The 21,961-nt window shown below is 42.0% G+C and overlaps 1 protein-coding gene across 1 annotated transcript in view; it reads right to left on the bottom strand.

Annotated features, from left to right (window-relative positions):
* Positions 1 to 20: 20 nt before the first annotated feature.
* Positions 21 to 21,961, bottom strand: part of LOC100492758 (thyroid adenoma-associated protein homolog) — a 29,167-nt gene continuing 7,226 nt past the window's right edge. The window contains exons 9-31 of the mRNA XM_018090226.2: positions 21,682 to 21,763; positions 21,459 to 21,595; positions 20,958 to 21,155; positions 19,472 to 20,141; positions 18,985 to 19,137; positions 18,725 to 18,834; positions 16,692 to 16,849; positions 14,665 to 14,807; positions 14,395 to 14,574; positions 13,079 to 13,224; positions 11,852 to 11,980; positions 11,451 to 11,555; positions 11,153 to 11,347; positions 10,813 to 10,963; positions 10,344 to 10,569; positions 10,033 to 10,260; positions 5,930 to 6,128; positions 5,372 to 5,569; positions 4,097 to 4,329; positions 3,646 to 3,825; positions 1,890 to 2,135; positions 1,612 to 1,808; positions 21 to 1,246 (exon numbers count right to left, since the gene is read on the bottom strand). Of these exons, the coding sequence (XP_017945715.2) occupies positions 1,014 to 1,246; positions 1,612 to 1,808; positions 1,890 to 2,135; positions 3,646 to 3,825; positions 4,097 to 4,329; positions 5,372 to 5,569; positions 5,930 to 6,128; positions 10,033 to 10,260; positions 10,344 to 10,569; positions 10,813 to 10,963; positions 11,153 to 11,347; positions 11,451 to 11,555; positions 11,852 to 11,980; positions 13,079 to 13,224; positions 14,395 to 14,574; positions 14,665 to 14,807; positions 16,692 to 16,849; positions 18,725 to 18,834; positions 18,985 to 19,137; positions 19,472 to 20,141; positions 20,958 to 21,155; positions 21,459 to 21,595; positions 21,682 to 21,763 (4,497 nt within the window). The 3' untranslated portion in view covers positions 21 to 1,013. The remainder of the gene's footprint in view (positions 1,247 to 1,611; positions 1,809 to 1,889; positions 2,136 to 3,645; positions 3,826 to 4,096; positions 4,330 to 5,371; positions 5,570 to 5,929; positions 6,129 to 10,032; positions 10,261 to 10,343; positions 10,570 to 10,812; positions 10,964 to 11,152; positions 11,348 to 11,450; positions 11,556 to 11,851; positions 11,981 to 13,078; positions 13,225 to 14,394; positions 14,575 to 14,664; positions 14,808 to 16,691; positions 16,850 to 18,724; positions 18,835 to 18,984; positions 19,138 to 19,471; positions 20,142 to 20,957; positions 21,156 to 21,458; positions 21,596 to 21,681; positions 21,764 to 21,961) is intronic.

The following is a 21,961-nucleotide window of genomic DNA, read 5'->3' as shown; positions in this document are numbered from 1 at the left end:
AAGGCAATGAGCAGAACTGATTCAGTTCACAGATAAATGCTTTTTGTTCAGTTTTAATAGAAAACAATTATATAATTTTTCATTTAAAAAAAAAAAAAAAATCAAAGTAAATTGTTTTATTTCCTGCTGTAGGTGCTATGATGATCTAACATTACTATAAGCCTATTTAGACTATTTAGTCTGAGCTGACATTGAGCATAGCGGTAGGACATCTGCATATTACTCCCACAAATAATATCTTCCATATCTTCTTTCTGTTCAGCTAGCGACATTTAGAAAGTAGCAGTAGAAAGCAAAATATCAAAATAACAGTAAATACTACTTCTTTCTTGACTCTTTATAATATGTACCTAGGGGTTGGGTAAGGTATCCTCAGCAACACTACAAGATACAACATCATTTTCAGATATTATTTATCTGCTTTCTTCTGCCCAAGGACCCCCGTGATAGTGAAAATCAGAGCAAATATCATCTCTGCCCCATAATAACATGAATGCTACTTCACTATCCCACAGCTCACTGTGTATAATAAAATGCTTAAGGGATTTAAAGATGTAGATACATATAATATTATTCACATATATGCTATTTATTTATACACAAAATGTCTTTAGTTAAAAACATTCAGTGAATTTATTTCACAAATGAGTGCTTGTTCTGGTAACAGTTGCTTTGCATACTTACAAATTCTGAGAGGTCCAAACACTTTTATATTTAGCCCATTTTTTCAGCTGCATGTCATTTACTTAGTGGAAAATATAAATGTGGTGCTGATTAAAAGAAGCTGTCTTTATGCTAAAACTGAGATTTCATTATGTGTCCTCATATCCACCCACTGCTGTTCAACAAAGGCAGCTGTGATCCATGGTAAATAAAGAACATGAATAATGGCCATAAAACCACTCACCCTTTCCATGCTACAGCTGCCTGCACTGCAGAGTAGGTTCAATAGATAAGAGCAGAAGAGAAGGCACCATGGCACATTAAATGCCCAGTGGTATTTATGCATCTTGTTAGAGTGATTCCACATTGAGTCCAATTCCATGCAGTGTAAGCTGTGCCCGCAGCTCAGACAGCTCATCTTTTAGACAAGATAAAGAGATGTCAAGGTTTGTGACCAGCACTTCACTCTTGCTTAATGTCTGCAGGGCCTTCAAAACCAGCTCACTTCGAACAAGCAAGCCCAAAACAGCAACATGTAAGCGTGGGCATCCAGAAGCCTTTAGCCAGAGCTGAGAGATGGACCCTATGGGCGGAAATAAAGCATTAGAAAGTGAAACAGTGTATAAGACATAAGGTTCGTTTACTCTCTAGATTTTAGGAATACTTAAGCAGACCAAACAACTTTAAAAAAATCTAATTTGCCAGAGCTATGTTTGATACTTAAACACTTTGGCCAGAAAAGCACAGTGACACAGATTGAGACCAGTTAACCACAACCAGGACATGTTCAAACTGCCAATGCAAAGCAACACACTTCTTAGAAAACTGTATTTAAAAACTGCTGCCAGAAGATGATGTTCCAGTCAAAATGATATAGTTAGTAATATGTTCCCATTCTCTGGGAAGATTAAATGAGTTTTAAACAGAAAATAGGCACCCTTGACTTACCCTGTTCGGTGCACCAATGAAGACATCTCTGGATCTGTTGTCTGAGTGGAGCTAAAGTGCTTGCTATCCATGGCAGTACAGCAGAGCTTAATGATGCAGAGTTCATAATAGAAGAGATCTGTGGGAGTAGCAGCAAGGTAAGTTGCCTGGAGTCTGCAAACACGTTGGGTTGATCCTCTTCATACAGATTGACTGACCTGCAAGGTTTATACAGACACTGTCAGCATCCAAGAAGTGGACTGTAAGAGCTAGTATAAGTTGTGTTTGTACCAATTTACCTTTCAGAAAGAGAAGAGAGTGCAGCATCAACATCAAATGGAGGTAAGCGCAGCAGAAGAGCATTAAGGGATTCTTCACTGTCCTGAAAACTCTCACTCAGCAGCTTAAAAAGATGTAGCAGGGCCCAGTTGCTCTGCATAGTTAATTTGGCCGGGTGACCCAACACAGACGCAGCAAATTTGGCTGCTGCTTCTCTCACGCTTCTATCCTCATCCTGCAGCAGGTCCACCCCACAAGCTATAGCCCTGAAGGCACAGAGAAAGGAGATAATACTTGGCAGTTGGTTAAAGGTTATAAAGAAAAGGTTAATGGAGAGACAAATAATAGTACTTGATATGAATAGAATAATTGGTAGTTTTTATATATTTTTCAGAGTATATTATTCTTCCAGAAAAATAAGCAATCAACACAGCAGCACAGCTATTGCCAGGCAGGTTACAGCATATACTATATTTAAAGATTTCACTGAAGAATTATTCTCAGTTGTTCTCTGAAGAACAACAGGAAAATAGCAATACACATGTACATGGCCACTAGTAAGGTATCTGCTACTTGGCCTAGAGGCCGATTGGTTGGAAGTGGTTCAGCCAGTGGATGGCTATCTTAGAAGTAAGAAGTTGAGGGTTAAAAGCAATGCATTTTGTTGCCTGTGGGAAATTACAGGGGGTGAAAAAACACCATGTAATACCTGTAACATTTCTGCCTACCTGAATCATTACTTAAACCGATTGTGCAATTGCAAAAGAGAGTGATTCACATAGGCAGAAATTCAAAGATATTTTGGGTGTTTTGTTACCCGAGATGATGATGTTCCAATGCCTTTAAAGAGATACTGACACCAGAAATTAATATTTTTTTACATCATAACATTGTCTTTGCATGCTATTTCTAATTTTACCACAAACGTATTTCCTGATGCTTTTACATTACTGGTTTTGTAGTGCCAGTATGATTTTAAAGGAGAACTAAACCCCTCTAGGTACAAAAGCCCCCCTTAACTGCCCTTTTTAAATAGGACCAATTTTATTATGCTATAGAATGCCCTATTTTAGAAACCTTTCAACTGGCTTTTATGTAGTTTTTTTTATTTGGTTTCCTCTTTTCAGTTTTGAAATGGGGGTCACTGATCCCAGCAGCCAAAAATAAATTTCTCTAGGAGACTCCAATTTTATAGTTTTATTGCTTATTTTTTAATTCAGGTCTTCGCCTATTCACTTTCTAGTCTCTCATCCAAACCACTGTCTGGGTGCTAGGTTAAACTGGACCCTAGCAACCAGACAGCTGCTGACAGTGTTGGACTGGCCCACCAGGATACCAGGAAAACTCAGTGTCAGTGGGCCCTCCTGCTCTTGAACATTTGGCCATTCATGGTCATTCCCTATTTCTGAATGGGAACAAAGAGGAGAAATAGATGGAAGGATAGCTGTAAATAAAAGAGACTATGAGAATAAAGTGATTTAGTGAGGAAAGGATTAAAAATAGGTTGGAGAGTGGGCCCAGGGTCTAAGGTTTTCTAATGGGCCCCAGTCCGACACTGGCTGCTGAAGTTCCATACTGGAGAGCTGCTGACCAAAAAGCTGAATTAAAAATAAGCTACAAAAAATAGAAAATAATCACTGCAAAATGTCTCAAAATATCACTGCCTACATGACACTAATAGTTAATTTAAAGCAACATATGATTAAGGCAAAATTATGCAGAAGAAAGCAGAGAGAACAGAGGAGCCTTGATCAGATCAGTAAAGAAGCCCCTTACCTTACTGCCAAACTTGTAACGCTAGGTTCTCTTTCGTTCAGTGCGAGTCTAACCAGCTGGGTTCCAGCCAGCTGAAGAGCTTGTGCTGCTCCTAGCCGTAGCTTTTCACAAGACACATTAGCACAGCGGAAGATAGCCGATAGCCAGATTGAAACCAGAGAAACAATGTCTTTCATTGACCTAAAAATTATTTGTTATAGTTATATACCAAGAATAACCCGTAGCCACTAAATGTATATTAAAATGTGTATAAAACCTACCACAAATATCACTGTTACACATCTGTAAGATCTGGGAGCGGATACCAGAATAAAAATAGAAAGAACCTAGTTTCTGCTCCTAAACTCTTATTATGACATTCCATTCATATAGGGACTTGAACTGCACCCTGTACTAAAATGATGCCAGCAGCACTGCACTATATATCCACCCACAGATACCCATACATTACCAGTGTTTTAGTAGCAAGCCAACAGTGCTCAGCGCGCAGCTCCTGAGTTGTGGGGTCACTTTGTGTGACTCCAGAAGGGATAGCAAGACATGGATGCACTGCATATCAGGAGTTTCAGAAGGAGGGAGATCTGCAAGCTGGGTGCAGGTGGTGTGGATATGAACAAAGCTCTCCAAATACAGCATAAGACCAGCACTTGGATCTTCAGAGAGCAACTTAGAGCACAACATTGCCTACAAAAATGATTGGGAATGGCATTAAATGAGGCAGCAGAGTTACAGGATTTGGTGACAGCAAGGATAATATAAGCAATGTCTCACAAGAATGCCATACTAAATCTTGGAAGAGTTTCAGATATCAAAAGAGAGAAGAAGGGAAAAGTATGTGCTTTATGGACATGGTCCTTTTACCTGCTGTAGTAGCAGTAAAGAATATAATGAGCACGAGGAAATAACAAATCACACTGGTGGAACCTCCACAAATTGGCAGACTAGCCCTAAAAGTAAAAAATTACAAGAATGGGCAGAGGCCTTAAGGTTATATGCTGTGAATAAATAATACAAACTGGGACAGGTAATAAAGGTGGAGTTCTTGGAGGTCTGAGCTGAATGAACTGCACAGCCTGAGAGCCAGAAGCAGATAGACTTTCTCCGATTGTTTGCTGTGAGTATTCACCATTTAGTATCACTCTGCCTCCACTGTTGCTAGGGCCTTTCCAAACTGCACATCAGCTTCAATGAAGCTTATAAAGCTCTAATATTTTTCTTTATTTTTCCATTAAAAAAAGAATCAATTACATTTGTCTCATGATCTTCAAGCAGTAAAAATGGCCACAAATCGAAAAGCAGTCTTCATACCGATGACTGCCCTTGGTCACAAATTTCCCTTCCAGTCTAATCAATATCTGCACATGCTCAGTGAGGCTCAAGAGTCAAGAGTGGCAAAATCAATTGCCAATGTATAGATACCTTTAAATTGGCTACCTTGGATCATGTAAGTTAAATGATTGTAGGCTTACATTTTCTGATAACCGAGACCAAAAATAGGAACTTAAATACTTAACAATAAATATCAGATATATATAACTGATTTCGGCCATGGGATACTGTGAGATCTGGTCTTTTCAGAAGACCTAATCAATGTGTTAGAGATCAGGGTGGTTTCATTGTTTAAGCATTATACACTGTGTGAGACCAGTGGGACAGCTCCACATAAGTGACATACATAAATCATAACAGTGGGACAGTGGGAAAATTACCCTTTTTAGTACATTACCTGTAATGTGTCTCTCACAATCCTGGCCAGATTTAAAGGCAGATCACACTCACGATATTCATTCACCCATTTCAGTGCAGCTGGCTCACCAGCTCTCAAGAAAAAAATCACATGGGGATAGAAAGTTGCATCTGAGGAGGAAGCAGCTTCATTGCACAGGTAAGCTACACATGCATCGTGAAAAACTGCTGAGCCCACCTGTATAAGATACCAATAGATGGATGTAAGACTAATGGTGTATAAAAAAATACCCTGCGCCACACCTCTCACAACTCTGGTCATGCCCATTCCCACACCTTGTGTCTCAACCCTTTCTCCTTGTAGATTGTAAGCTCTTTTGGGCAGGGCCCTCCTCACCTCGGTTATTGATTGCTTTATATGTTACTCTGTATGTCCAATGTATGAAACCCACTTATTGTACAGCGCTGCGGAATATGTTGGCGCTTTATAAATAAATGTTAATAATAATAATAATAATAAAAAGGTAAGTAAATGTGATGACTGTAAAATAGAGGGGCAAAAGGAAAGGAGTACTGCAAGGTATATATCTGCTCTCACCTCTAAGCTTTGCACCTTTAGTGTATTCAGAATAGCTTCCCGCACAAGCCTTGCAAAGTCCTTTCCACAACTTGGCACCAACACAGAGAGAATGTCTAGGAAAGCAGCTCTCACCAGTGGGCACTTCTGGGCTGGAGACAACAACCATAGAACTGCAAGCAGCTTCTGCTGCACCATCTCTCTGACATCCTGTGTCAGGCTAAAAAGAAATGACAGGGATATTGGGAAGAGACAGTAGGAATAACAATGATGAAGGCAGATACTACAGAGTCAGGAAATAACAGAAAAGTTGCATCTCTTAGTTAACAAGCTTCAGGTACCCATGTGCAAGAAGGTATAACAGGGCTTGTTCAGAAAACTTCATTTCAAGTTCTCATTGGGGGGTCACCCCTTTAGCACAGGGGCTCAATGCCCTGTGCTGAAGGGGTGACCTCCACTAAAACTCTAAGGGACTGTCAGCACTATCCAAAGAGAAATTTAGCTACTGTGTGCAATGACTGATCCCACCAGGGAAGGCCCCAAGCAGCAGCCAAAACCTCTTCCACTTCCCAGGTCTCCTTTTTTTTTTTGCATGCGCCTATTGTTGCATTGGCTTGCCATTGAACATTCTGCCTCTGCTCCTGCCCCCGTGTCCATGGACACTCATGCTTCTTTGCCTCTGTTCCTGAACCTCCTTGGGCCAACAACCTTCAAGACTCAACCGTTGTGTCAAACGCTTCTCCTTCTGGATGGAGTCCACGCCTTCAGTTATTGCTGCAATGAACCCGGGGAGTTTATTTTTTCTGTCGATATCAAGGATGCATACCTTCACATCCCCATCCACAGGGCTCATTATCATCGCTTTGCCACACTGGGGAGACACTTTCAGTTCATCGCCCCTTTGGGCTGCGGACACAGCCCCACAAGTTTTTTACCAAGGTCCTGGTCCTTCTCCGCCCGCAGGGAATCTTGATTACTCCCTACCTGGATGACCTGCTCATCAAGGCCCTCTCCTCTCAACAGAACCTCTCCGATCTCTGATGGATCATCAACTCCCCCACTTCATGTCTAGGTCAAAAGCCTCTTCCTCTACCTCTTTTCCCCAGAATTCTCAAGAGGGGAGAAGGTCAGGGCATTGCTGGTGGCTCCTCATTAGCCCAGGAATGCCTGGTTTGCAGATCTCATCAACCTCTCCGAGGCAGAGCTTGTCCATGTTCCTCTTCACCCGGACCTCCTCAGTCAAGGACCAGTGTTCCACCCGAATATTCAACTGTTCCATTTAATGGCCTGCCTCTTGAAACCTTAGTTCTCAAGCAGCACGGTTTTGATGACATACCCACTATGATCCAGCATATATTACAGAATGTGGCCTATGTTGCCAAGAGGGTATAAGAGCTTGCAGCCCTTTCCTGTTGTTTCTTCTACCTTGTTTTCCATCATAACAAGGCTGTTCTTGGGCCAGGCCTATGTTTCTGCCTCAGGTGGAGTTGGAGTCAGAAGCAATTTTGGCTACCTTGAGTAGGCAAAAATGTTCAGACTCCAAATTCTAATAAATTTAAAATTGAATTAAAAATAATACAATATATTACAATGTTATATTTCACAGATTTTGTTTAAACTTTTAAGGAATGTTTTTAGTAAATACTTAAAAAAATAATTAATAAGATAAAAAGCCACAATGACATAGGCTTAGTTATAGATTTAGACCCAAACTTGAACAGAATCCTCATTCATGTTGGCAGTGACAGTCTTGGATGGCCATTAGGGTAGTGCATCAGCTTCCTAGCCAGTAGTGCTTTGGTTTGTTTCCAAAAAGCAGACACCATCTTCATACAGCTTTAAAATTGCTGAGGTTTGGCAGTGATGAAATGCCTTGTATGTTGTGTTCTTTCAATCAACATGGAAAATACATAAGTATATTACAAACAGGAGGTACCATTAACTGAGGAGTCAGAGTTGGAGTCAAAGGATTTATGTACCGACTGCACAGCCCTGCTTGAGTGCAACAGAGTGAAAACCCAGAGTAGAGAAAGCCACCTGATTACGGACATAAGGTTGGTTATAGGCGAAAAATAATGCACAAATTGGATGGATGCAAAAAACAGATCTTCAGATGATGTGGCGGGGACTAAAACAGTAAAGGTTATAAAATGTGTGGGACATTTAAAAAGAATAAAAAGTGAAACAGGAGCTACCCTAGGGGTACGCAGCAGAGGCACCTGCCAAGGGAGCAACCAATATCGGAACAGGGAACAAAATTGCATAAGACCTGCAGTTCAGTATCCGCTCCTTCTCTTTCCTTTTTCTCTTTTCTCTTGTGTAAATTGGTCTGTGTCTGCCACTAACACAATAAAGTGGGGTTAAGAGATTACGCTTTTCCTAGGTGCCAGAGCTCCTTCGCCCTAAAATCATACTCGCGCACAGGGTCGCCATCAGGGGGGCACAGGGGGGACAGTCATCCCGGGCCCGGACGTTTCTAACTTTAAAGGGGGCCCGGCCGTGCTAGAGTTTTCTTAGCTCGGGCCCCCTTTAATCGAGTCCGGGCCCTGTCACTGTGGGTGTCCTCCATTATATCCCGGTGCTCCCCGCTGCATCTGTGCTTAAGGAAGCTGGAGGACGCAGGGGGACCGGAGGAAGCGGCAGGGGAACCGGAGGAAGCAGCAGGGGAACCAGAGGAAGCAGCAGGGGAACCAGAGGAAGCAGCAGGGGAACCAGAGGAAGCAGCAGGGGAACCAGAGGAAGCAGCAGGGGAACCAGAGGAAGCAGCAGGGGAACCAGAGGAAGCAGCAGGGGAACCAGAGGAAGCAGCAGGGGAACCAGAGGAAGCAGCAGGGGAACCAGAGGAAGCAGCAGGGGGGGTGGTGAGGAACTGGAGGATGCTCGGGGAGCTGAAGGATCCTTGGGGGGGGCCTGGAGGAAGCAGGAGGACACTGGGGGGGGGGAACTGGAAGATGCTTGAGGGGAGCAGGAGGATGCTTGGGGGGCCCTGGAGAGCTAAACGATGGGAACAGCAACCACAAAGAAAAAAAAATATCAAGAGGGCCCTTATTATAAGCCTATGCAAAGTCCTACCCTTACAACGAAAAGAAGCCCACATTTACAGGATAGAAAAAAATATATAGTAAATATATATATGGTTTAAAAACACTAAACAAGATAAAAAAAACAATTTGCCTAAGAAAATTTTTTAAAAAGTGCTAAAAAAAAACATAGACCGGTCCGACACATGTGTCTTCAACTCCCAGCATCCCCCTCAGCATTGTGGCTGATTTAACAGCCACAAAATATTTATACATCAGCCTGGAAGATAACTACGGGTACTAGCACAAGCACAAAACAAGCGATTGCCCTGGAGGAAGCAGCAGGGTGCTGGGGGGCGGGGAGCAGGAGGATGCTTGGGGGGGCCTGGGGGAAGCAGGAGAATGCTGGGGGGAGCTGGAGGATGCTTGGGGGGCCCTGGAGGATGCTGGGGGGGAGCCGGAGGACACGGGAGGAAGCAGTAAGCAGTGGGGAGTGGGCCATAGTATGAGTAATTTGGGGGAGGACCACCAATGTTTTAGGGGGCCCTGGCTACCAATGTCTGTGTGTACTTTGTATTGATGGGAGGGGCCATTGGGGGCGTGGGAGGAGGGGGGGGCCTAGGAAATTTAGTTGAGGGGCCCTGTGATTTCTGATGGCGGCCCTGCTCTCGCAAGTAAGAATTTATTATTAAAACAACATGGACCTTCTGATTCCTTTTGCTATGCAAATGTTCTTGTATGGAATGGACATGGCTGGAACTGATAAAGCCAAAGTTAAAGATACCAACACAACCCACTGAGGAGCAGAACATGCAATTTACTAGAGACTCTTGCACTGATCAAGCAAAAAAAGTAGTTCAGCAACATTTACGGCTTAATATGCTATTCAGTCAGTATTCCTTTTGTACCAATCAATATAGGTTGGAATACCCTGGGGATAATTTCATATATATATGCCATTCACTTTACTGCATCATACTCTTTTTGCTTTCTACACTGTAGAATGTGTAATGAAATAAGCAGTTTCTCATATCTATCCAAGTTCCTTTTATAAAATGAAATATATTCCTAAACAAACATCTTTGTGCTTGACTCTATTCTTACCATCTCTCTTTCACGGCTGGTACAAGCAGAGCATGAATTTGCAGCAAATTCCCATGCAGAGAATTGTGGGACACACTTTCGTTGTCTTGGGGAAGTTTGCCAACCAGCTGGAGAAGCAAGGCATGGTAATTCATCACCTGGACAACTGGCACAAGTGCACGGGCAGCCATGACACGCACTGCATAGATTGGGTTTCCTGCCAGCTTTAACAGAGGGTCCAAGAAACAACTAATAAGAAAAACATGTTAAAGAGAATGAGTTTTGCAAACCTTTCTCACCCTCACCCATGTGTTTACTGAGCTATGCAGTACCTGGCATCATTGTCCCCTCCAGCTTGTAACTTGGCGAGTAAGGCAAGAGGTGGGTGAACACTGGGGTGCAGCATTTTGTCTGCATGCTGAGCAGTGCCCAGCTCTTTCAACAGAACATCCTGCATTCCTGGAAACCTCCTCAGCAGTGTCCCCAAAGACAGAGTACTCTGCACAGAGCTGTCAGCATCACTGCGTGATATCCCCAGGATTCCACTTGTAAGAGCACCTTTAATACAAAAGAAAATCATGTTACAACCTTCACAATGAAGCATATTAATACTCACTATTAATATTAAGACTTTTTTTTCTAGGTCTTCTTTATAGTCTCCCATTTTAATTTTTCTGCCTAGCCCTTACATAAACACTATTTACTGGAAAATAAAATGAGGAATCCTGTTTTGAATTGCACAAAACAAGAGCTTGTACAATTCTGCTGTTTTCATTGGTGAATCCTATGCTTAGGACTTACTGAAAAGTTGCAAGGCTGCATTACGCATGGCCCAACAGGGAGAGCGGAGAGAGCAGAGTGCAAGGGACATCAAGGGAACAGCATAGACGAGCAGAGATGAACGTAGGCCTGCAGAGCGCATCAGAGTCTGTAGAGCATGAACAGCTGCCACCTGAAGGGGGGAAAGCTGAGTGAAAATGCTGTTGGACTGCTGAAAATGCCATTTCACACAAACACCAAGAAGACCTATATATCTCATGCTCAAATAGAACCACAAAACACACCCAAAAGAACACAGTAAAAATATATAGAATAAGTTATTCTACTCTTCTTTCACACCATATAATCTTGTCTGTAATACCTGTGGCAGATCTCGAGTCTGGTCCCAGTGGGAAGGAAGTGGCTCCTGGGCTAGCTCTAGCAAGTTCTGAACACTGTATGTCAGTAGAGGTTGAAGCGTTCCCTCTGCACACAAAATGCACTGAAGGAGGACTGGGAAACCTGCAGCCCTGCGAGTGACTGAGAGAGAGTTCTGAGACCGACACCGTGCCAGGGCCTGTAAATGACATGGTGAAGTATAGAAAAAAAATAAAGGGAAAAAAAAAAAAAGAATATAGAAGAAAAAAAATATGGAACCACAGTCTTTCGAGACTTCATACCTGTTCGATCATGTCTTTAGGTATAGCCCTTAGTGTTGGATCTTCATGATTAAGAAGAACAGAACAAAGTCTAGTGAATCCTGCACTGCAACCATCCACTGCTCCCTGAAAAGCAGACATCTGGTTTAATTCAGACACACAGACCAAGGCAACTAGTGCTGACCATATCAGGCCCTGCACAGAAGTCACAGAGAAACATAACTGGTTTGAGATTACTGATATACTGTATCTTTTTCCCTTTCTGCTATGCATTGCCAAAACCTTGCATTTATTGTATTTATATAATGACCATTACAAATATTTATAAAAATCACAATCAAATCTGAAAATATCTAAATAATCTCTGACACCTGCTGGCCATCCACACCAGTACAACATAATGATAGTCAACCTTTACTCACCCAGTGCCGGCACCTAAAACATATATCCTGATACATCTCTACAGATTTATGGACTGCTGATGTAGAGAGGAGAGCTGTCTGGCCACATATCAACTTTTCCACTAGAGGCCCCAACAAAAGCCCAATCTCCTAGATTGTAGAGAATAGAACAGTTACATTTTCGGTAACATAATAGCTGGCAGAAGTTAACCAAATACATTTGGGTGCAGTATGCACTAGTCAGTGGTTTGGTTCTGATAAGCCTACTGCCTGTTCAACACACTCAGAGTCCCAGGAGTATGAGAATGTTGGTGCTGCAACTGATGAACATAGATGCTTTTGCTGAACAATCCTTTCAGACAGAGCTAGTTTTAATGCATACAATGGAAATGTACACCTGAACTGAAGACAATGAAGTATGGCAATTGTAATGTTACTTGCCACTAGGTGGCACCCACAATGATCATTCCTCAGTCTCGAGTCTGAGATATGCAATATATTCATTGGTTTTACACATATTCATAGCATACCATGTACAAAAAAACCTACATACATTATAAGTACCAATGCAGTCATATAGCAAAGTAACTAATGGGAAGCTTTGCTAAGCAATACATGTAAAATGTTATCTTAATATCCTATATGTGTTACCCACTGGAAAAATAATGGGTTTTAGAAAGTAGATGGTATTTAGATGTATTATGTTATGCTATGCTTTAATTTAATGCCAGTGTCCTTGCACCGTTATGCATTTTTCTTTGAGAAGCAGATATTTACAAAACATACAAATTTATCATATTCTAATGGATATGCATTGGCTGGGTACAGAGAGGAGGACAGATTAATAAGAACAAGGCCACGGTGGGTACAGAGTGACCATGTTTAGAGTCTTGCCATAGCAAGTAAAAGGTTTTTCTTTAAATGGTGGAGGTGGGGTGGGGGGGCAACTTGAAAAAAACCCACAATTTTTACTTGATGTTGTGTGATGGAAGTGTCACTAATTGTCATACCAGTGTGAGAGATTCCATGATCTGCTCTTGGAGTACAAGGATTTTTTTATAGCAAAAAAAGTCATCAAAGTTACATTGCTGTGCATCTGAATACCAGACAGAACGAAATGGACAGTAATTCCACACAATTCTGTAGCGCTCAACCTTTGTAAAAAATCGTCTAGGATCAGGTGCTATGTGGTATATTGACTGTACCCACCCAGGGTCTTTCAACAAAATAGACAGGGCAAAATGTCACCTTTAGGGACACCCAGCAGCAGGTCATGATAAGGCTGTGCTCCTCCGACAGAAAGACATCCCCACGCACCTCATCCAGGCCTTGGCCCTGGGCAATCAATGCACTCACTGCTTTTCCCATATCTGCGAAAGAAGGAGCCGCTGCTTCTATAATATATATAGGAATATATAAAGTCAAGTCTTAGTGGTCAAATAGAACTGCAAAAATAGAAATTTCCAAACAATTCTATCACCGCTGTCACTCTAAGTGACAAATGTGAACAGGGAAGCGTCAAGAGGCACTTCTTGCATCAGTCATTGGCCTGTGCGTTTTGTCCAACCCTTGCCCAAACAGAGCAGCAGATAGTAGTCCTGCAACACATTCTTTTTAGGGCTCTGGCACACGGGGAGATTAGTCGCCCGCGACAAAACTCCCTGTTCGCGGGCGACTAATCTCCCCGAGTTGCCTTCCCCTGCCATCCCACCGGCGACAATGTAAGTCGCCGGTGGGATGGCACACGCGGCGGCGCGATTTTGGGAAATCGCCAAAAAAGACTTGCAAAGCTTTTTCGGCGATTTTGGCAGGGGAAGGCAACTCGGGGAGATTAGTCGCCCGCGAACAGGGAGTTTTGTTGCGGGCGACTAATCTCCCCGTGTGCCAGAGCCCTTAGCAGTGTAAAAAGCTTATAATATCAATCAGTGACTCCTATAAACACTAGTTGCTTTTTTACTTCCTTATGTGATGTCACGCATAGTATTGGCAGCAGACTTAACTCTTATTGGTTGTGTCTCCTGTCAGTCTGTCATTGCTTCCTGTGCCTGCGTGCTGCAAATCTAACATAACATTATAAGTCAATTTGCCTATGCCTTTGCAAGGAAGAAATTATCCAATGACCTTTCAATTTATGCAACTGGTTAGAGTGCACAAGCAACCAATGAATTGGTTCAATAGGAAAAAAGTAAGGGCAAAGCATGGGCGTAATGATGTAAACATATAGGAAGTTCTCAGTGAGCCACTCCCATCCCATTAGAAAACTGATTAGAGTGGCAGAAAATTGGACATTGAAGGTGAACAACCCCTTTAATGTTTAATTGATTTTTTTTTTGTAGTATGGAAATCCCAGGTCCAAAGTATTCCAGATAACAGGTCCCATAGCGTATATATAGTGTATATATTGCACATTTCAAAACTGAAAAATACTGCCATTTTGTAGTCATTCAATTATTATGCACCTCCACAACATTTACCTAGTGCCAGTGCAGAATATAACCTGTATATAAATTAGCTAGCAGTACTAAATACTAATAGTGAACAAAGAATTCAGTTGGCTCTCTCACCTGAACCCTCTTCCCCATGGGTACCATAAAGCACAGAAAGGATAAAGGATGTTATGTCTTTCAAGGAACTCACAAGGTCTTCAAAAAGGCAAAGCCATCTATCAGCAAGGTCAGGGTCTGAGAGGGACTTTTTGACAGAAGGCACATCAAGCAAACACAGTCGTAATGCAGAAAGCACACCTACAGGGTTAAGAGAAAGAAACAGAAGGGGATGAAACCACCTGCTGACACTGAAAGGCTTATTTCCTTATGGCCTTTACCTGAACTTACCATGAAGGGGCTTACAAGTTGCTGCATGCAGCATGTTTTTCTGTGCACAATGATAATGATCCTCCAGTTTGTTTGTCAGGTAAATTATAAAGCTCATTGCAGAGCAAGGTGCATCTGAAGGAAAAGGCAGTCCTCTATCCAACCTGTAGCAGAAGGGTGATGTGGTAAAGTTGGTCACACAGATATGATTCATAACACAGTAATGGAGTTATATGGATTTAAGTCAAATGGCAGCCAGGAACTTTCAAAATACATATGCAACCTCCAAGCCTTGTATTTCTTTAGACAAAACAGGCCAACTTTGCAAAGAGCAGATGAAACAAGCAAACATGGCAAAGAGCAATCAAGCTCTACCTTTTATTAAACTACACCTCCCAGTATCCACTGATGGTCATAAAAAAATCATGACATAAACTATGCAAATACATTCACAAATACAACTACTCATGTTCCATTGGCATATACAGGGCAAGGGTTTTATTTGCATAATGTTAACCAAGCTCTGTATAAATGGTACATTTTATAGAAAAATGTATATATTTATCAAAGGATGTGTGGTTTGATTTTACTATTTGTATATGCTATAAAAGCAGCTATCTTTACTCAATACTGATAGAATTGATGTACTAGTTCAGTGCTGTCCAACTTCTGTTGTACCGAGGGCCGGAATTTTTCCGACCTACGTGGTGGAGGGCCGATAATGGAAGCCAGTTTTGACCACTCCCCTTTTTGAAACTGCACCCACTTGAAACCACACCCATGTTATCACATGACCATACCCATATTAATGGTTGTAGTACAGCAAAAACCTGCCATACTCTGCCTGCCCTACCCTGCCTGTGTGTGCCATACTCTGCCTTCACTACCCTGCCTGTGTGTGCCATACTCTGCCTGCCTACCCTGTCTGTGTGTGCCATACTCTGCCTGCCCTACCCTGTCTGTGTGTGCCATACTCTGCCTGCCCTACCCTGTCTGTGTGTGCCATACTCTGCCTTCCCTACCCTGCCTGTGTGTACCATACTCTGCCTTCCCTACCCTGCCTGTGTGCCATGCTTTCACTGTGTGTGCCATTCTTGGCTGGTTTGTGCCATACTTGGCCTGTGTGTGCCATAATCTGCCTGCCCTACCCTGCCTGTGTGTGCCATACTCTGCCTTCCCTGCCTGCATGTGCCATACTTTCACTGTGTTTGCCATTCTTGGCTGGTTTGTGCCATACTTGGCCTGTGTGTGCCATACTCTGCCTGTGTGTGCCATACTCTGCCTTCCCTACCCTGCCTGTGTGTGCCATACTCTGCTTGCCCTATGATGCTTGTGTGTATGGCACACACAGACTGCTACAGTCTGCACAATAACTATATATTAAAAAACTTTTTAATCGAAGTACCACCTCAGTATATGTTCTTTTTGTAGTGTGCAGGGATTATTTGTGGGTTTCAATGCAATGCAGAGATTAAAAGGTGTGAACAACACAAGGGATTACATATTTAAACAATGCAGCCTGATTACAGCCTGAATCTCAGGTGAGAACCATGCAGGGGGGGCAGTTAATCACAGTACTGATACCATTTAGATCTTACACAAGAGTAAGCCATCAAAGTAGCCAGACAGGTGGGGGGCCACACAGAGGGGGGTCGCGGGCCGCATGCGGCCCGCGGGCCGCCAGTTGGACAGCACTGTACTAGTTGATTAAGAATGTTAAAGCTAACTCTCTGTTCTTATTTTAATTCCTTTCCTGTACAGCATCAACCTCAAGGATAATTATGGTAACCCAGAGAAATCGAACCCTAACATGATGGGAGCAAATCCTTACATATCACATAAATCTGAGTTACTACTAATCTACTACTACATAATGACTAGCATTCAGGTTTCACTACACCACCCTTATCTAGGCAACCACTTATTCCAAAGCCATCATCAGAAATCCACAATATATATTAACTAATCCACCAAACACATTTTATCAGCTCACAAACTGTCTGGCCAGGCACATAATATAGGTAATGGAGACTGTACAGCACACATACCTCTGCATAACTGTCTTTAACAGGAGGGCTCCAGCTTCTGCCACGGAAACCCGGGGACTGCAGATAAATTCTTGGCCCAAATCAAACATGGCAAGGGTTAGGGATTCTGGGGCTGCTGGGAAAAAACGTACTAGCAAATCAGATGCCAGTTCCCGTATCTGTACAAGAGTTAGAAAACAGAAGGGACTACATAAAAGAATCCACAGTAAGGAAAATATACTGTAATATATTAAGAGATGAGCCAAATCTAGGAATCGGCGTTGGATCCTGCCTAATCCTTATTGCTCAACCAAATGGAATCCAAAATGTAAAAGTGTTTAAGACTTCAAAGCATTGATTTATTTTTTAATTTTTAAAGATAATGCGTTTTTTTAGATTGTACACGACTTTAAATATGCAAATGAGGGTTCAGTTCATTATTTTGTCGAGTCCAAAATATATTTTTAAAGTGTCCATAAATGTATGCATAACAAGTCAGCACCTAAACCTAACTAGGTTACTGGGACACTGTCATTATAATAAATAATTGACCAAACTATGGGGTATGTTAAATAAATCTGGTTGAGAAGGTACACTAATAAACCATTTATATCTCACAAATTGTAAGGAAAAATTAATATCCCCCAAATATATTTATGCAACAAGACAAAATAATTTGGGACCAATAACTGTAAACTGAATATATAAAGCTGTCCCAGTCCTCCTGTAAAAGAATGTAGAAATCAGAGGTTTCTGATCTTTCTTGAGCAGAGCAATTTATGCTGTTTAGTTTATGATAATACTAGTTTATTAAAACCTTAATAGCTCTTGAACAAAGAAAAAATGATTACTGTAAATTGTAAATGTGCACCCTGAAAAATGTAACTTTTTAAAAAAAATGTTTTACATATCCTTCATCAGTGACAGGAAATATTAAAAGGATACTGTCACGGCTCATATTTTTTTTTTTCCAAAATGCATCAGTTAGTAGAGCTTCTCCAGAAGAATCCTGCTTTGAAATCAGTTTTTCAAAAATGCAAACAGATTTCTTTTATATTTAATTTTGAAATTTCACATGGAGTAGCCATATTGACCTGTGCTCTGTTAAACTTCAGTCACACTTCACTGCTGCGCTGAAAGTTGGAGTGTTATCACCCCTCTCCTTTTCCCCCCCAGCAGCTGATCAGCAGAACAATGAGAAGGTAGCAAGATAGCAGCTTCCAGTACATATCAAAATAGCACATCTGTTAGTTCAACTACTCTTCCTCCACCACAGCGCCACTACCATCTCTGCAGATCATGCATTCGGGGGCAGGGACTAATCCCAACCCAACTGCAGAACAGCCCAAGGACTCCCCTATGGAAGGGACTTCCCAGAAACTGCCAGTTGGTCCCCCTGCTGAGCCACCTGCTCCCCTCTGGGCAGTCCCCTTCAGGGACTTCCTTTGCTTACTGATTCCCCGGGCAAGGCCATAGCTAAGCTCAACCAAAAGCCCAGTACTAAGCACAAGTGGGCAGAGGTGGCTGAGGGTGACCTAAGCCCCCACAACCTCAGCCTTCTCTGACTCCCACCTTCCAATGCTTACTCTTAAGAGGAGGATGAGGCAAAAGGCCAAACATACACCATGGCACTGATGGCATTATTAAGGGGGTGCTCAAGGTACTTAAAATTACCCTAGCCTCAGACCAGCAATCTCAGACCAAAGGTCTGTTCAAAAGACAACACAGGTCAGAGGTCCTACCCCTTCCCCCAGGAACTGGTGGAAAAATGGAGTAACTCGCCCTCTGTGGACGCACTGGTCTCCAAGCTCTACCAGATGCAGCAGCATTCAAGGATCCCTCTGGCAAACATCTAGAAGGCTTTCTAAGAGACATCTATGCCTCCTCCAGCCCCTCTCTGCATCCCCCCTGGCCTCCGCCTGGGTATCCTGGGTGGTTCAGGCCTGAGCGGAATCCCTGGTCAACGACATTCAAGACAGCTCTCCCAGATCCGAGCTACTCTCATCTGCGAGGTCTGACACACACATATACGCAGACTACAGGTTGATATTTACCTCATTTGTGCTGTCCTGCATACATCCCAGCAGTGCCTGCATGTTTGGTGGCGAAAAGAAATCCCAGCATCCTTTCTCTCTTGCATAGTTTAGTAGCACTGGCATGTCAGCTGTAAGGAGAAAGACAAGGAGTTTCAGATGTGATGGTAATCATTGTACTGGCCAGCAAGTTGTTTTCGTTACACAAGAATATACAATGGCTAAATTAAAAACTATTTTTAGCTATGAAGGGGGTGTCAATAAATAGTGCAGTCACTCACATGGGGGCTGTCCTTTCTTCCTTTGTGGAGTCCAAGAGTCGGTGCAACTCTCAAGCAGACCAGACAAAAGGAGTAGCCCACTGCAACAACGCTGATAATTTCCAGCAGGTGACAGCGATGAGACACTCAGCTGAAGCAACCACTCAACGAAATCTGGGTACAGCAGCATTATTTTTTATTTTATTTATTTATTTATTTTTTTTAAAAAGCCTTATCTAACCAACCCTCTTGCTATAATACTTCCTCTAACAAAAAAGTAATGACAATACTTTGTCACTTATGTTTTAGCATTCCTTTCTTGTGAAGAAAAAAAAACGTAATCCTATTATAGTTAAATTACTTTGTACATGGTAAATGTGATACTAAGCCTTTTTGTGATTGTCAGGTTACAACACATTTATTTTGTTTCAATAATTAAACTTTGTGGTCTAAATGTGATGTCACAATCTAGTATAATAGTAAGACATATAAGGAAATGTAGTCTCACCGACCACCTGGGAAATCTCTTCCTCTTTGGTCCTCTTCTTGCGTAGAGCAGCAAGAGCGACATCTCGTAACCGTTCAGTTACCTTCTTTAGCACAGCTTGTAGCTGCTGACGGAACCCTGGACTATCACAACCCAGATTAAAGGGAAGAAATTTCTTGATCATCTTTAGTTCATGAGGGGCTGGAGGCTGACAGCTACGGGGGCTGCAGCATAAGAAGTTTAAGGCAGATAATCGTACACCATCATCACCAGATTCTAGACAGAGTTGCAGCTTCACATTTATTTCATCAGTGACACTACCCAAGACAATTTTCTGACACTGTAAAAGGCTGACCCATCCCCGCATCTCAGTAGGATCTGAACTTTGAAGGTGGTTGGCTAGCAAAGCAGTTGACCCTGGGAAGCAACGAAGAGTGCAAGGGAGAAAATAAGTAGCACTGTTAGTCTGAAGAGATCTTTTTATAGATGTTAGCGCATCACATAGTGGGGCGAGCCAGTTTATTGCCCAGAGTCTTGCCATTTCTTTCTCATCCTGTTGGCCATTACGGGACCACTCTGCATGCTGCAAACTAATAAAAACGCGATAAGTCTCAGCTGCTGGGGGGCACAGATAATTTATGCAGAGGCAGCGAAACAAATCAGTAGGTAGTTCAGGATAAAACTCGAGAACCTGATGGAAACAAAGAAAATTTAAAAATGTATCTTTTCCTTATAAAAGCCCATACTCATTACTTAACCCAACTGTTATTACTACTATTAATGTATTTACATTAACTAAACATGTTGCTCACCAACCCCTTGGATGTTGCTCTCAGTGCCCCCAAACCAGGTAGTTTTTTTTTAATTCCAGACTTGGGGGCAAGTCTTGGTTGAAAAAAAACAAGCTGACAGTGTGCAGAGAGGCTACCCATTAGCCCTTATTTGGCACCTCTATTAAGTTTTATGATGCTATTGTTGCTCTCCAAGTCTTTTTACATTTGACTGTGGCTCACGAGTAAGAAAGTTTGGGGACCCCTGACCTAAATGATGTTTTTCATCCAGTTCCAATCTGAATCAAAATGCGTTCTAGCATACACAGAAACAATTACCATACACAGACATACTCACTTGATATCCAACCCTATCAGAGCCATTGGCCAGATACTAGTGAAAGTTGAAAAGCTAAAATGCACTGAAACCATATGTTATTGACTTTAAATGATTAATTTAAGCAAATCCAAAGCATTTCAGGGTTGACTGATGAATGAATACATTTGCCATATTCAGCCATCAGCTAGACTGCTTTTTGCTACAAACTTTGGGGGAAATAACCACATCACTAAGGAACTTGTAATTGTACAAAAAATATCCATGCTAATTTCATCAGAAAAAGTGGTTGGGGTCTAAAATATACACACAAGTAAAATGCTTCCTTTAAAAAAAATGTTCCTTTTTAAATGACATTTTGCCAATCAGTTATGGATCTGTAAACAATATATTGTATTACCTTCTTGGGTCCAATGAAAGGCAGTAGAGCACAGAGTGGGATGTACCTTGAGCGAGACTGCCAAGATATCTCTGTAATTTTTTTTAGCATTTCTTGAAACATTGGTTCTACTGGTAGTCCCAAGAACTGACACTCTGTGTGGTAAATATGGAAAAAGTGCTGAAAGCAGCTGAGCACCAAGTCAGACATGCCATCCACCTGCAAGTAAAGCAGCAATAACAATAGGAGCACTGATGTACACAGCGCTGCGGAACATGTTGGCGCTTTATAAATAAATGTTAATAATAATAATAACTTTCTCTGTATATAGGGTTAAGTTTAGTCTAGAAATTGGACAGATATTGTCCTGGGCATAAAACACAAATTTAGATTAATAACTACAAAACTAGCTCACATGAAATGATAAAAAAATGGACTCACAAAACAGCGGTGCATTCTACTCATTAAATTTCTGAATCACTAGGTAAATGAAGCAGACTGCCGTAAAAAAAAAGTCATTACTTGCATCTCTGCGCCACTCCATAGGAGCCTCGTCACAAGACAAAGAGACTCTTGATCAGCTGCTAGCGCGCATATTCCCCGGACTTTTAGTATGTGAGCAGTTAGCTCACGCAATCGCTGCAACCATAGGCAGAACACTGCATGAGGAGAGAAGCGGTTATTTTTTCATCATGTCACCCATCTCGCATATTTCAAATAGCCCTGCTTTCCAATGGCAACTTACCTTGAAAACTATAATAATGTTCTTTCTTGCCCTCGCACACAGACACCACAAAAGGTAGCAACAGCTCCAGTGTTGTCTTATTCTAAGAACAAGCATGAAGTACTTAGTTTCTCAGTCTACATACAATATATATACATACATATATACATATACACACACACACACAGTCAAGAAAGTAGCTGAACATCCAACTCATATACAAAGACAATAACCAATACAAGAGATAGAGAGGGCCCTATCCAAAAAGAGCTTACAGTAAAGATTGACTAAAGCAAATTAC

This window comes from Xenopus tropicalis, chromosome 1, assembly GCF_000004195.4.
Source record: "Xenopus tropicalis strain Nigerian chromosome 1, UCB_Xtro_10.0, whole genome shotgun sequence".
Lineage (NCBI taxonomy): Eukaryota > Metazoa > Chordata > Amphibia > Anura > Pipidae > Xenopus > Xenopus tropicalis.
Note: the sequence above shows the minus strand (reverse complement) of the source record. Positions and strands in the feature narration are given on the sequence as shown.